This window comes from Muntiacus reevesi, chromosome 3 (assembly GCF_963930625.1).
Source record: "Muntiacus reevesi chromosome 3, mMunRee1.1, whole genome shotgun sequence".
In the NCBI taxonomy this organism is placed as follows: Eukaryota; Metazoa; Chordata; class Mammalia; order Artiodactyla; family Cervidae; genus Muntiacus; species Muntiacus reevesi.
Window position 1 is genome coordinate 42,421,219 of NC_089251.1, and position 13,017 is coordinate 42,434,235.

The following is a 13,017-nucleotide window of genomic DNA, read 5'->3' on the forward strand; positions in this document are numbered from 1 at the left end:
CCTGGAGTTTGCTCAGATTCATGTCCATTAAATTGGTGATGCTATCTAACCATCTCATCCTCTGCTGCCCACTTCTCATACTTTTAAAATGAACCGTTAATGGATCTATCTATTAAATATTTTTGGTAAGGTTAATAATGTTCAGTGTAATTGCATCTATTGTTAAAGTAGTTAAAAATATTGTAAATAGAGCAAGGACAAAAAGGTGAATCTTATAAAACCTTATAACTCTAGAAGTTTTGTTTAAGGATTCACTTAAATCTTTTAATATATGTTATCTTATACCTGTGAGTACATAATAAATATTATTTGATAGTAGTATTGAAATTAATATCTGTTCTTTATTTATCAGACTTTGAAATTACTTTAAGATGCATGGAAATGAAAGTACTCAGTTATTTTCAATAGTATCTGAGGTTGAATAGAACCTGACATTTAAATTATTATGCTGAATATTGCTAGATACAGTCCTGTGGACTTCCTACCGCAATTATTTGTTAGGATTTGCTGAGGACTGCTTATACCTGAAGGTAACACATATTTGAGTGGTAACTTCTAGTCAACATTAAAAAGGAATTTATGACCTTTATAAAAATTAATTGAGAACCAAGCATTTTTAAAGTTCTATGTGGATTTATATCCTACCCTATTACTACTTTTTAAAAAGCTTGTTGAAAACTGAAACATACACAAAAATAGAGGAAATTATATGAAGAGAGTTGTATGCAGCTGGGTAAACTGCATATCACCTGTGAATTATCAACTCGTGACCAACTTTGTTTTCTCCTTATTCCTCCCCCTAATTCTTAGATTATTTTGAAACAAATCCAAAATATCATTTCATTTCATCCATAAGTATTTCATTATGTATCTTTGAAAGATAAGGATCTTTAAAAACATAATTCTAATAGCATTTATAGTTTCAAATAGCTAGTCAGTGTTCAAATTTTCCTATTTCTTAAAATTCTTTTCATAGTGTGTTTGTTGAAATAGGTTCTAAATATAACTATATATTACAATTGGTTGACATATTTCAAGGGTTTCTTGATATATTGTTCTCCATTTCTCATTTTTCCCCTTTCAAAATATTTATTGAAGAAATTAAATTATCTTTGTAGTGCTTCTCACAGTCTGGATTTTGCCAACTTCATCCACATGCTTATTAGCAGGTTTCCTTTTGCCTATATTTTCTATAAACGTGTAGCTAGATTTAAAGGTTTGATCAGGTTTAAGTTTTTCTTAGAAATCATATATCTGGTTGTCTCTTTTTATGATATTAGCAGCCATTTGATGATCATTGCCTAGATTTATCATCTCATTGTGGGTTGCAAGTCATGATATTCTAATTCTAAACTTCCTTATTCATTTATTAATGGAATATTTCTGTATAGCCATATTTCTCCATAATAATTATTTGGTAATTCTGAAGGACAGTTCTTACAAGGATAGGCAAGATAAACTCTAGGTTCTTTTCCTTTATCTGGTAGTTTTTGAAATAATGAATTGAAAATCTAGCATCTTCCAAGTGTTTTATAAGCACATGGTTTTATATATTTTGAAGTGTTACATTTTTTATCATTTTTAAAACTTTATTTATTGGCTGTGCTGAGTCTTTGTTACTGAGTGGGCTTTCTCTAGCTGTGAGTGGGTACTGCTCTTCGTTGTGGTATGTGAGCTTCTCATTGCGGTGGCTTCTCTTTTGAAGCACAGGATCTAGGACTCATGGGCTTCAGTAGCTGTTGCTCCTAGGCTCTAGAGCACAGGCTCATAGTTGTGGCTTATGGGCTTAGTTCCTCTGTGGCCTATGGGATCCTCCAGGATCAGGGATTAAACCCATGTCTCCTGCATTGGGAGAAGGGTCCTTTACCACTGAGACCCCAAGGGAGCCCCAAGTTTTTTGCTTTTAAAAATTTTCATTGGTATTCATTTTGTTCTTTTATAGGAACCTCCTCAAATCCTTTTGATTCTTTGAGTAGTTGTTGATGGTTTTCTTACTTCATGTTATGACGGGATATTCATGTTACACTTTTTCTGTTCCAGATTTGCAAATTGCCATTTCTCTAAGGAGCCCTAGTTTCTTTTAGTAGGAAATGGTACTTAGAAATTATAGTCTAAGTGTTCCTTGTAGCAAGGTGTTCCTTGCTACACCTCTGGTCAAAGGCTGATTGGTCATGATCTCCAAGCCTTTCTAGTGGGTAGAGCTAGAAAATAAAATATCCTTTTTAAAGAAAACATATGAGTTTGTTCCAGGAATGTTCCAGGATAGTTCCACTGTATACTGATAAATTTAGGACTGTAGAGTTTTTGTTTCTTCAATTTGGCATATATATTTACCTTTCCAGCAGGCTGAAAACTGTGCTTCCTAATGACACCAACATAATTACTCATTTGTTTTATCCAACAATATATATAGAATTGGGCTTCCCAGGTGATGCTAGTGGTAAAGAACCCGCCTGCCAATGTAGGAGATGTAAGAAGCGCGGGTTTGATCCCTGAGTTGGGAAGATCCCCTGGAGGAGGGCATGGCAACCCATTCTGGTATTCTTGCCTGGAGAATCCCATGGACAGAGGAGCCTGGAGGGCTACAGTCCACAGGGTCGCAGAGCCGGACATGACTGAAGTGACTTAGCACACACATACATTGAGTGCTTTCAGAACTAACAATATTATTACTACAAACACGTAGGATTTCTTTTTCTTTTTCTTAAGGTGTTTCCCTTGTGGGATGAATGGATAAATTGCTATGTTTTAAAGTCACTTGAAATAATTTCCTCTTTTGTAGATTTGCCTCTAGTTTGATACATAGTTAAGTTCATTTATTTCATTTGCTTTTGATATTTAAGGGTTGCTGTTTTTAGGTATAACAGTGTTTTACAACTATGTTAAGTGGTTACATGGTTCCAACGTCAACTCTATGAAAAAGAAGATAATTCAGAGAAATTTAACTTCTGACTTGATCCCCTTCCTCTCTATCTACTCCTGTTAGTCATCATTTTAAAAAGTTTTAGTTTATATTTATCCATCTATCTGTCCTTCATCTTAGATAAGTGATTGCATACTGTACATAGTTTTCTCCACCTTACTTTTTTTACCTTACATATACCCTGTAGATCATGCTATAGTACACATTCTTAATGGAGAATATCACCTCAGGGAGGGGAAATTGGTTCTTGAAGGGTGAAAAAAAAGTCTTGAATTTTACAATGGTTTGTTGTGCTCCAAAGGCCATGGTACCTAAACGGATATACAGTGTATCTGTATATTAAAATTTTATGGGGGATGATTAGGAATAAAAATGTCTAAAAGGATGTTTTGGGGAGGCAGTAATGACAAAAAGGTTGAGAAACTACTCTGTAGCAGTATATAGTATATTAATTGCAGGTTAATAGGGTCTTGCACGGAGAAGGCAATGGCAACCCACTCCAGTACTCTTGCCTTGAAAATCCCATGGATGGAGGAGCCTGGTAGTCTGCAGTCCATGGGGTCGCAAAGAGTCGGGACATGACTGAGCAACTTCACTTTTACTTTTCACTTTCATGCATTGGAGGAGGAAATGGCAACCCACTCCAGTGTTCTTGCCTGGAGAATCCCAGGGACGGTGGAGCCTGGTAGGCTGCCGTCTGTGGGGTCACACAGAGTCGGACACGACTGAAGTGACTTAGTAGCAGCAGCAGCAGCAGCAGGGTCATGCAGATTGTATTTAGCAGATATATAGGGTCTGTTATGATATAACTAGCCTTCTGTTCATCAGCATTTAGGTTGTTCCCATTCCTTTGCCATTATCAACAGTGCTGCAATGAATGTACATTCTTTTGTATTTTTACCTATATATTTTTGAGACAGATTCTGAAAGTGAAATTCTTAGGTCAAAGGCTAATTGGCTATGTAATTTTGCAGTACACTGTCAAATTCCTTTTATGGTAGTATTTTAGTTGATATTAGTGGATATGTTCTAAATTAGTTCATTATGAGATGTCACCATTTATGAGAACCTTATTAGACTTCTAATTAGCTGTAAGAAATATAATTTTCATATTATAAAATGCAAATTTATATTATTTCACTTATAATACTTTTTCAAATTATCACTATACTACTTACCATATGTTGTTCATAAACGAAAAGCAATGGATCTGTCTAAAAGGCTACATGCTTTAGACTAATTTTTTTAAATGTGCTGTATCTATCTGGTCAGAGTCAGGACAGTTGCTAATGTTGAGTTTGTTTTTCAAGTAAATGTAGCATAAGATTTTAAAATGTTTTTTATTTAATTATAAATGTTTAAATTTAAGAGAAATTTCACTTAAGTTTTGAAATGCTTTGTACCAATTAGACTACTTGGTTTTTTTCAACCCATTGTTTTCATGAAACTATTCAATTGTATGGCAAAAACCCCTTTGGATATGAAGATATTCATCCTTAGTTCCCTTCAGAGCAGGGATTAACTACATGGAACCCTTCTTGTCATTTGGACCATATGTGTTTTTTCCAAGGAAAAGGTTCCACATATTTTTAGTACTACTTCCCCTTATCACCCCCAGAACTCTGCTGAAGTTAGAGCCCCTCTCACTTAAACCCTAACTAGGATCTGCAAATATTAAAGAGATAGGTTAAAAAGGAACATTATATTTTATGAGAAAAAGTTCCAGGGAAAGATTGTAGCTCAGTATTTTTATTTTTTCATTTTTGTATTCTGATGACTTTCAGTTTAATGGCCTGAGGGATACTACACAGTAACTCAAACTGATTGTGACAGAGATTAATCGAATCAATCTCTCCTTATAGTTCTTCAGATATTTATATGTACCCAGAACAGGGCCTGGTACACAGTATGCGCTTGTATTTATTGCATAAATAAATGACTGAGGAGCTACTGACATTTATATTCAGTAAGTGGTTAATGAGGAAAGGACTTTAGAATAGCTGATTATTTTGTCTGTGCAAAGAAGACTAAAAAAAACATGATGAAGTTTTGTAGAACCAGGTTTCCTATAGCATAATTAACTGTTTGGAGGTTAAAGATATAAAGGGAAAAATAGAATTTGGGAGACAATGTGAAACTGTCACAGTTATTTTTGTTAAGTTAAAAGACTTCATTTTATTAAAATGTCACCTTCTTGCACAAGTACTGTCAGCTAGAAACGTATTGCTGCCTAGTTGATCCCTTGAGCGTGGAGTAAATTTGGGTTTTTAGTAAATGTAGGTAACATTTCCCTCTTCCTTTGTAGGCATTTGGGATCACAGCTATGTGAATTAGAAAAACTGATAGATAAAATGATGATTGCAGAATTTTCTACTTATTCTCACAGTGACTTAAATAGACCATTGGAAGATGACTGTCAAATTTTAGAAGAGGTATGTCCTTTGAATTCTAGAATGAAATTGATCTCATTGCTTAGTGTTATTTCCTAACAGCTTTAGTATAGAACATTCTTCTTAGGTTAGAGTGGGCAAAATTATCTTCAGTATCAATCTGTGTGAGACCTATGAAATCTTTCACTATGTGACTTTAGAAAGCACCATACTTTTTTATTAACCTTTGAAATTAGAGAATAAATAATTTTATAGATTAATTAGAAATGGAAATTAAAATAAAGTCTTTATATAGCTTATAACCCAAGTTCCAAATGTGGATGATTAACTTACATCCTTGTGTATGCATGTAGTGGAGTATGTCTTATATAAAAAGTGATCGTTATTGTGTGGTATTTTACCTGTCATTCACATTCACTGAGCACCTGTTAGGAACATGTTTTATGCATGTGCATGCACAAATGCATTGTATTTGGTAATTTATCTGGTAACTTCTTAATGCTGATTATTGCCAAGAACTATTAATAGTAAAGAATCCAAAAAGCCCTGATAGCAGCCTAATCAGTTAAAGAGATTTTTGTGTTAGCAGTTAATTTACACAAATAATCCAGGTCATCATTCCAGTGTTGTAGACCACTAATTTAAAAGCACAGGGCTTGTAGAGTATTTATTCGTCATCAGGGTTTGAGAAGAATACTTTCTAGCTTCTTATTGAAACTAGACTAAAATATATTGTTCTGCCCCCAAACCAGCTTCATTTGATCTACTGTAGTAGGATGGGATTTGCCTGTTTTAGAATAATGACTGCAAAAATCTGATGACAAGATTGTTTTGGAAAGGGGTTTTTAAGGCTTCTAGGAAATACCATATGCAATATAGAGATTTCAGGGTTAAACAGTTGGTTATTTCTACTTCTAAGTGTCCAAGTGAGATTGTTTTGTACTTAAATTGTGACATTGTATACCCTTTTGTTTTAATAGGAAAGACTAATCTCTCTTGTATTTGGACTTTTAAAACAAAGAAAACTTAATTTTTTAGAAATATATAGTGAAGAAATGATTATTACAGCAAAGAATATCATTAAACAGGTAATTGTACTTTTTTATTTTATAAATTTTTGGTCTAGACTCTTTTGTGAAGTTTATTTTTACATGATCTTGTAATATATGTGGTATCATAATATTTTCTCATTTACTTAAAAATTTTAAGTATAGAAAACTAGAACAAAGAAAAATATAGCCCAGCTAGTCAAAAAGATTATCACTTGAGTGTTTAAAATTGTAAGTTGTTACTAGTGTTTTTCATTGGTGCTGTCATACTGTATATATAATTTTGAATTGTACAAATATTTCAGTTTGAATCATAACATAAACATTTCCTCATAAGCCTTCAGAAAGATCACTTTTAAAGGTTATATAAAATTCCATCAACATCCTGTTACTTAAACCTGTTTAACCTTTCCTCTGTGTTACATATTTAGGTCATTTTCTGTTTGGTAGTATAAAGATCACTGTGACAAACAACTTTGGTATAAAGTTTTGTTTGTTTAGTTTTTCCATATTTAAGACTGTTTTTTTAAATAACTGATTCCTGAAGTAGAATTGTTGGTTAGAGAGTGAAAAGTATTCTTAAATTGTTTGATGCATGGAGTTGAATTGCTTTTTTTTTTTAACTAAAAGTGATTTTACCAATAGTTTATACTTTCACCAGCATTTCTTCGTATCCTGAGCTCTTAGAAATTATCGTTGTAAACTAAAATCTATTGGGTTTTTTTTTTTTTTAGTATTCTCTGATTTTTGTTTTGACTTTTCAAATAAATCTCATTCACTGAACTTTAGTTTTTCTGTATTTGAGAAAGAACAATTTTGAATGTATTTGTTAGGCTTAACTGATCATCATCGTTAGGCTAAATGTACATTTTTTAGTTTTTAGTGTTTAAATAAAGCAAGCAAGAACTAAATATACACATATCTTATGACTTAGCATTTCTATTTCTAGGTAAGGTAATTTACCCATCAGAAATTTGTACATAGACCACCAAAACAGCAGAAGCATTTCATGGCAGCATATTTGTAATAATAAAAAAAAAACCTGGAAAAACCCAAATTTTTTCATCAGTAGGAAAGGTAAATAAAATTGTAGCATATTTACATCACTGAATACTATAACAGCAATGAGAATGAATAATTACGTGAAACAAACAACATGGATATTCACATACATAATGTGGAGCCAAGGAAGCCAGACACATAAGAGTACACACTGTATGATTCCACTGACCTAAAAATTCAAACATGGGCCAAATTAGTCTATGATGTTAGAAATCAGGATAGTAATGTCTTTGGGGAGGAAGTAGTGACAGGAGGGAAACAAGAGAAGGGATGACTGGTAATGTTCAATTTCATAATCTGAGTTCTGTTTAAATAGGTGTATTCCACTTGTAAAGTGAATATTGAGCTATAAATATAATTTGTTCAGTTTTCTGTATGTATATTTTAAACAGTTTTTAAAAACTGCTGTGTTTTAATTACTAGACTTCTAAGTCTGAGCATTTATTTTTTTAAACTTGAAACTTTTGCATGCATTACGAGGAAATGTGACCTCCAAAGTGAATTTCTTTTGGAATTTTAGTATGAGGCTTAAACCATGTTCCTAAGAATTATAGTTCTATGGGGATTTTTTGTGTACATGTGTTGTGTGTTTGTTTGTGTGTAACTGAACAGTTTTAAGTGGTAGGAAATTTTAATTAGTACAGTTTAAGCATTCCCTGGAATAATTATTTAATAGGTTAAGGGTTTTGCTGCAATTTGTAAGAGACAAAAGAGAGGTTTGGTAAAATGATTATCATAGTCATTGAGGCACTTATTAATAAACAAATGAACATGTAGTACTTACAATTTTAAAGATGTTAATCAAATTTTTTTCCTTAAATTTTGCAGTGTGTGATTAATAAAGTTTCACAAATAGAAGATATAGACACAGATGTTGTTTTGAAGTAAGTATAAATATTAAGTTGGGGTTACCAGTCAGGGAAATGATAATACATTAGAAAAAGGAGGATTTAGTTAAGGAATTATTTGCTAAAGTGTGGGCAGAGTACAGGAAAATCACAAGTGATAGTGCAGTACCTTTAAGGGACGAAGAGAGCCATTAATAGAATTCAGAAGGAGAAAAAAATGTAAGTAGCTAGAATAATCTTGCAATAATTGAATTGATGTTCAGTGGAGGGAGCCAGTCATCCTGAGGTAACCACTCTAGGGCAGAGATGGAACTATCAGCACCTTTCCTCCTTTCAGTCTTTTGCAAGGGCTCCTCACTGGCCAAGTCCACAAGTCAGCCTCCCAGGGCTAAGAGAGGGTGGAGATGTACATAGATATGGAGGGTGGAAATTGAGGACGAACAGTGCTAAATTTGTTTAGCCATATAATTAAAATGCAATTAGCTTTGAGAAGTTTGAATGCATGACTTAGAATTGCCCATGTCTGTAAGTTTTTGTTTTCCCTTGAAATTCCTGTTCTGATACTTTGAGAAAAATAGTGATAAGTATTTTATGACTATGAGTTTCTTGTTCATATACATATATAAATTTTATTAACTGGTCTAAGATATGAATAGTAATTTGGACAACTGTAAATCTTCTCTGGGCCAAGTTCATAGAATGAGAATTGTGGAGTTTTTTTTTTTTGTGTGCTTCTCTTTTTTTTTTCTTTTTTTCTTTTAGTAGTTGGAGGCTAATTACTTCACAACATTTCAGTGGGTTTTGTCATACATTGACATGAATCAGCCATAGAGTTACACGTATTCCCCATCCCGATCCCCCCTCCCACCTCCCTCTCCACCTGACTCCTCTGGGTCCTCCCAGTGCACCAGGCCCAAGCACTTCTCATGCATCTCACCTGGGCTAGTGTTCTGTTTCACCATAGATAATATACATGCTGTTCTTTTGAAACATCCCACCCTCACCTTCTCCCACAGAGTTCAAAAGTCTGTTCTGTACTTCTGTGTCTCTTTTTCTGTTTTGCATATAGAGTTATCATTACCATCTTTCTAAATTCCATATATATGTGTTAGTATGCTGTAATGTTCTTTATCTTTCTGGCTTACTTCACTCTGTATAATGGGCTCCAGTTTCATCCATCTCATTAGAACTGATTCAAATGAATTCTTTTTAATGGCTGAGTAATATTCCATGGTGTATATGTACCACAGCTTCCTTATCCATTCATCTGCTGATGGGCATCTAGGCTGCTTCCATGTCCTGGCTATTATAAACAGTGCTGCGATGAACATTGGGGGAGAATTGTGGAGTTTTAATTTGTACACTTATCTAAGCTCAGGTTCAGAATTAGTTGAAGCAATCCTAATAAAGCAAGAATCACTAGTAGTTGGAAAAACTAAGTTATTGAACCTTTGCTAAAGGTCCTATATACATGGAGAGTCAGTTTTTAATTTTTTTCTTCCATATGGAATTTTCTTAGCTTAGAGAACATCCTATATCTCAAATATATAGGAGTACCTTTTGAGAATAAAGTCCTAAGTGTAGCATCATTAATTAAAATTTTAGAGTAATAAGTTATTACAGTGTTCTGAAATATCTTCATGGAATTCTGTTTTTTATTTTAAAAATTGATTGATGTCAGCTATAAAAATATTGGCTATACTTTTATGTATTACACTAATATAATATTTGGTGTATATATATAAAAACATTATAGATATAAATATTGGCTAATACATAGCATTTTTTTATTCACTGTGCATTGTCCTGAGTACTTATTGACTCAGTGCTCACATCTACCATATGTGGTAGCTTCTATCACTTTTTCCATATGGGGTTCCCTGGTGGCTCAGTGGTAAAGAATTTGCCTATAATGCAGAAGACGTGAATTCAATCCCTGGATTGGGAAGATACCCTGGAGAAGGAAATGGCAACCCACTCCAGTATTCTTGCCTGGAAAATCCCCATGGACAGAGGAACCTGGCAGACTGTCGTCCATGGGGTTGGAAAAGAGCTGGACATGACTGAGCAACTTTCACTCACTAAGTCACTTGGCCAGAGTCACACAACTAGTTAAGTGGCAGGGCTGGATCTTGAACCAAGACACTGTGGCTCAAGAGCCCATACTCTTAGCCACTATGCCATGTTACCCTTTATATATAGAAAAGTACTTTTAGTTTGTAGTTAGAAAGATAGGTTATTAAGTTTTTTAGGGGAGCTGTTATGTTTCTCATTTTTATTCCAGCATGTCTTTTCCACATTTAACCTAGTTTATTTCTCTGTCCCTTTACATTGAATGATCATAAAGCATGTTCACATGGAATTAATACATGATAAAGATGTCTTAGGGATGTTTAAAAAAGGAGTTGTTTAGTAATTGACTTCTTCATCTCTATTGTATAATTCAAGATTAAATTGCATTATATTCTTATGTTACTAGATAGTATTCAGTGTAGTTTCCTCCAACTTGTAGATAACATCATACTGGCCCCAAGACAGTCATTATTTTTGTTTGAATTTTTTTCTAGGCTTGCAGATCAGATGAGAATGTTGAATTTTCCTCAGTGGTTTGATTTACTAACAGATATTTTCTCCAAGTTTACAATTTTCTTACAGAGAGTTAAGGTAAGCTTATGTGATTTATCAGTTTGTCCAGAATATTCCTAAAATTGTTGGCTTTCTAGACACAAAAATTTGAATAAAATAAAATTTTTTATTTTTGCAATGGCTTTCTAGACACAAAAATTTGAATAAAATAAAATTTTTTATTTTTGCAATTTTTCTAAAGGAGCTTTGTTTTAAATAAGATTTGAAGTGCTTCAGAGTATTTGGATAACTTTTTTTTTTATAATTCTGGATGATTTATTTCATTTTAAAAAGAAATATGCTTACTTGGCATTAAATGTTATACAGTAATATTTCCTTTTGTGATTTTTGTAATGCTTGAATCTATCTAGATTGTTTATAGTTAAAATATTGTGAAACTCAAAAATCTATCCCATAGCACTTAATTTTTCTAGGAATTTAATATTATGCTGATACCATAATATTTTTAACATGGTTAATATTTACATTATTTCACTAATGTTCTTTATTGCAGGTTTTTATTTCATTTTTAAACCTGGGATCCAATCATGTATCATGCATTACATTTAATTACTTTGTGGTCAAGCCAGTTAATTTTAATCCAATCATTATAAGGAAAAGAACTCATGTCACACAGCATTTTTCAGAAGAAAAGATGTCATAGACTCTAGTATATGTTTGTTGGGATTACCAACATGTTATTACTTTTTTAGTAAGACAGTCCTTAGGAATTACTGAATATAAGAGGCTGTTAGTGAAATGTGATATTCTTTGAATTATCAGGTGTCAATATTGCGTTTATGTTCTAGTCAAGATCCCTGGCACCTCCTGAGTTTCATATTAAAAATGATCCGGGGTACTTAGGTATTTATCTATAAAATGACTTTCTTATTAAAATTGGGATGATGCTCTACATCACATATATAAGCTTTCTGGTTGAAATGGGAAAAGTTTTTATAAAATGTGATTCATTGCATTTAATTTAGACTCCTGCCAAAATGTTGATCTTATCTATTGATAGTGATAGATATCAAACCTGTATCTGTGAATCGTACAGTATAAGGCCATGTTTTCACTTTTTCTTACATTCCCACCATGACTTCATCACACACTTCTGGATATATAGAACTCCTACATTGCATAGTTGGAGTTGGCCAACTTTTTGCCAGTAATTTTTAAAATAGCCATCTTACTTTTAGATTCTATATCAGTTAAACTAAGCCAAATTACTATTTGATGTATGTGCTATATGAAAACAGTGATTTGTCCTAATTGTAGCTTCTCATTTTCACATTTAGGCCACTTAAACTAATATTGTTGTAAAAGATCTTTGAAGATGATGGTTGATTTTTAAATACAGCAATTTTTCTTTGGAAAAGTTTGTGATTCATTGTAGGACATGATTTCACTAAAACATAATATTAGAAACTTCATTTTTAATGAAGATTTTTAAATAACTAGAAATTGGAAAGAACTCTGATGTCTAGCATAGAAATGGTAAAATTAGTTATGCCTTGTATACTCACTAGCACAGAATGTCATGCAGGCGAAGATTTTTAATGATTGAAGAAAATGCATACATTATAACATTAAGTGAAGAAGCAAGACAGAGACCTATTTATGTAGTATGCTCTTAGCTGTTAAAAACATTTTGGTTTTTTTTTTTTACCTCTTCATCTGCATAGACCAAAGACAGCTTGTCTTTTTGTGGTTATCTTTAGATGGTAGAATTATGTGTAATTTAAACTTGTTATTCATTCTTTTCTTTTTTCCCTAAGTTTTCTACAAAAAGAGTCATTACATTTTTGTAATTGAAGTATAGTTGACTTATAGTGTTGTATTAGTTTCTGGTATACAGAAAAGTGATTCAGTTATTCAGTTGCATATATTCATTTCATAGTCTTTTCCATGATAGTTTATTACAGGATGTTGAATATAGTTCCCTGCGCTATGCAGTAGGACCATTGTTTACCTGTTTTATATAGTTCGTATCTGCTAATCCCAAACTCCTAATTTATCCACCCCCTGCCCTGCCCTTTCCCCTTTGGTAACCATAAGTTTGTTTTCTATGTCTGTGAGTCTATTTCTTTTTTGTAAATGAGTTCATTTGTATCTCTCTT

The 13,017-nt window shown here is 32.9% G+C and overlaps 1 protein-coding gene across 3 annotated transcripts in view; it reads left to right on the plus strand.

The window, feature by feature from the left end:
- VPS54 (VPS54 subunit of GARP complex) overlaps positions 1-13,017 on the plus strand; it is a 102,373-nt gene that overhangs the window by 44,032 nt on the left and 45,324 nt on the right. For all 3 annotated transcript variants that reach the window (XM_065929060.1, XM_065929062.1, XM_065929063.1), the window contains 4 exons: positions 5,229-5,355; positions 6,294-6,401; positions 8,253-8,308; positions 10,840-10,936. In XM_065929060.1, the coding sequence (XP_065785132.1) occupies positions 5,229-5,355; positions 6,294-6,401; positions 8,253-8,308; positions 10,840-10,936 (388 nt within the window). The remainder of the gene's footprint in view (positions 1-5,228; positions 5,356-6,293; positions 6,402-8,252; positions 8,309-10,839; positions 10,937-13,017) is intronic.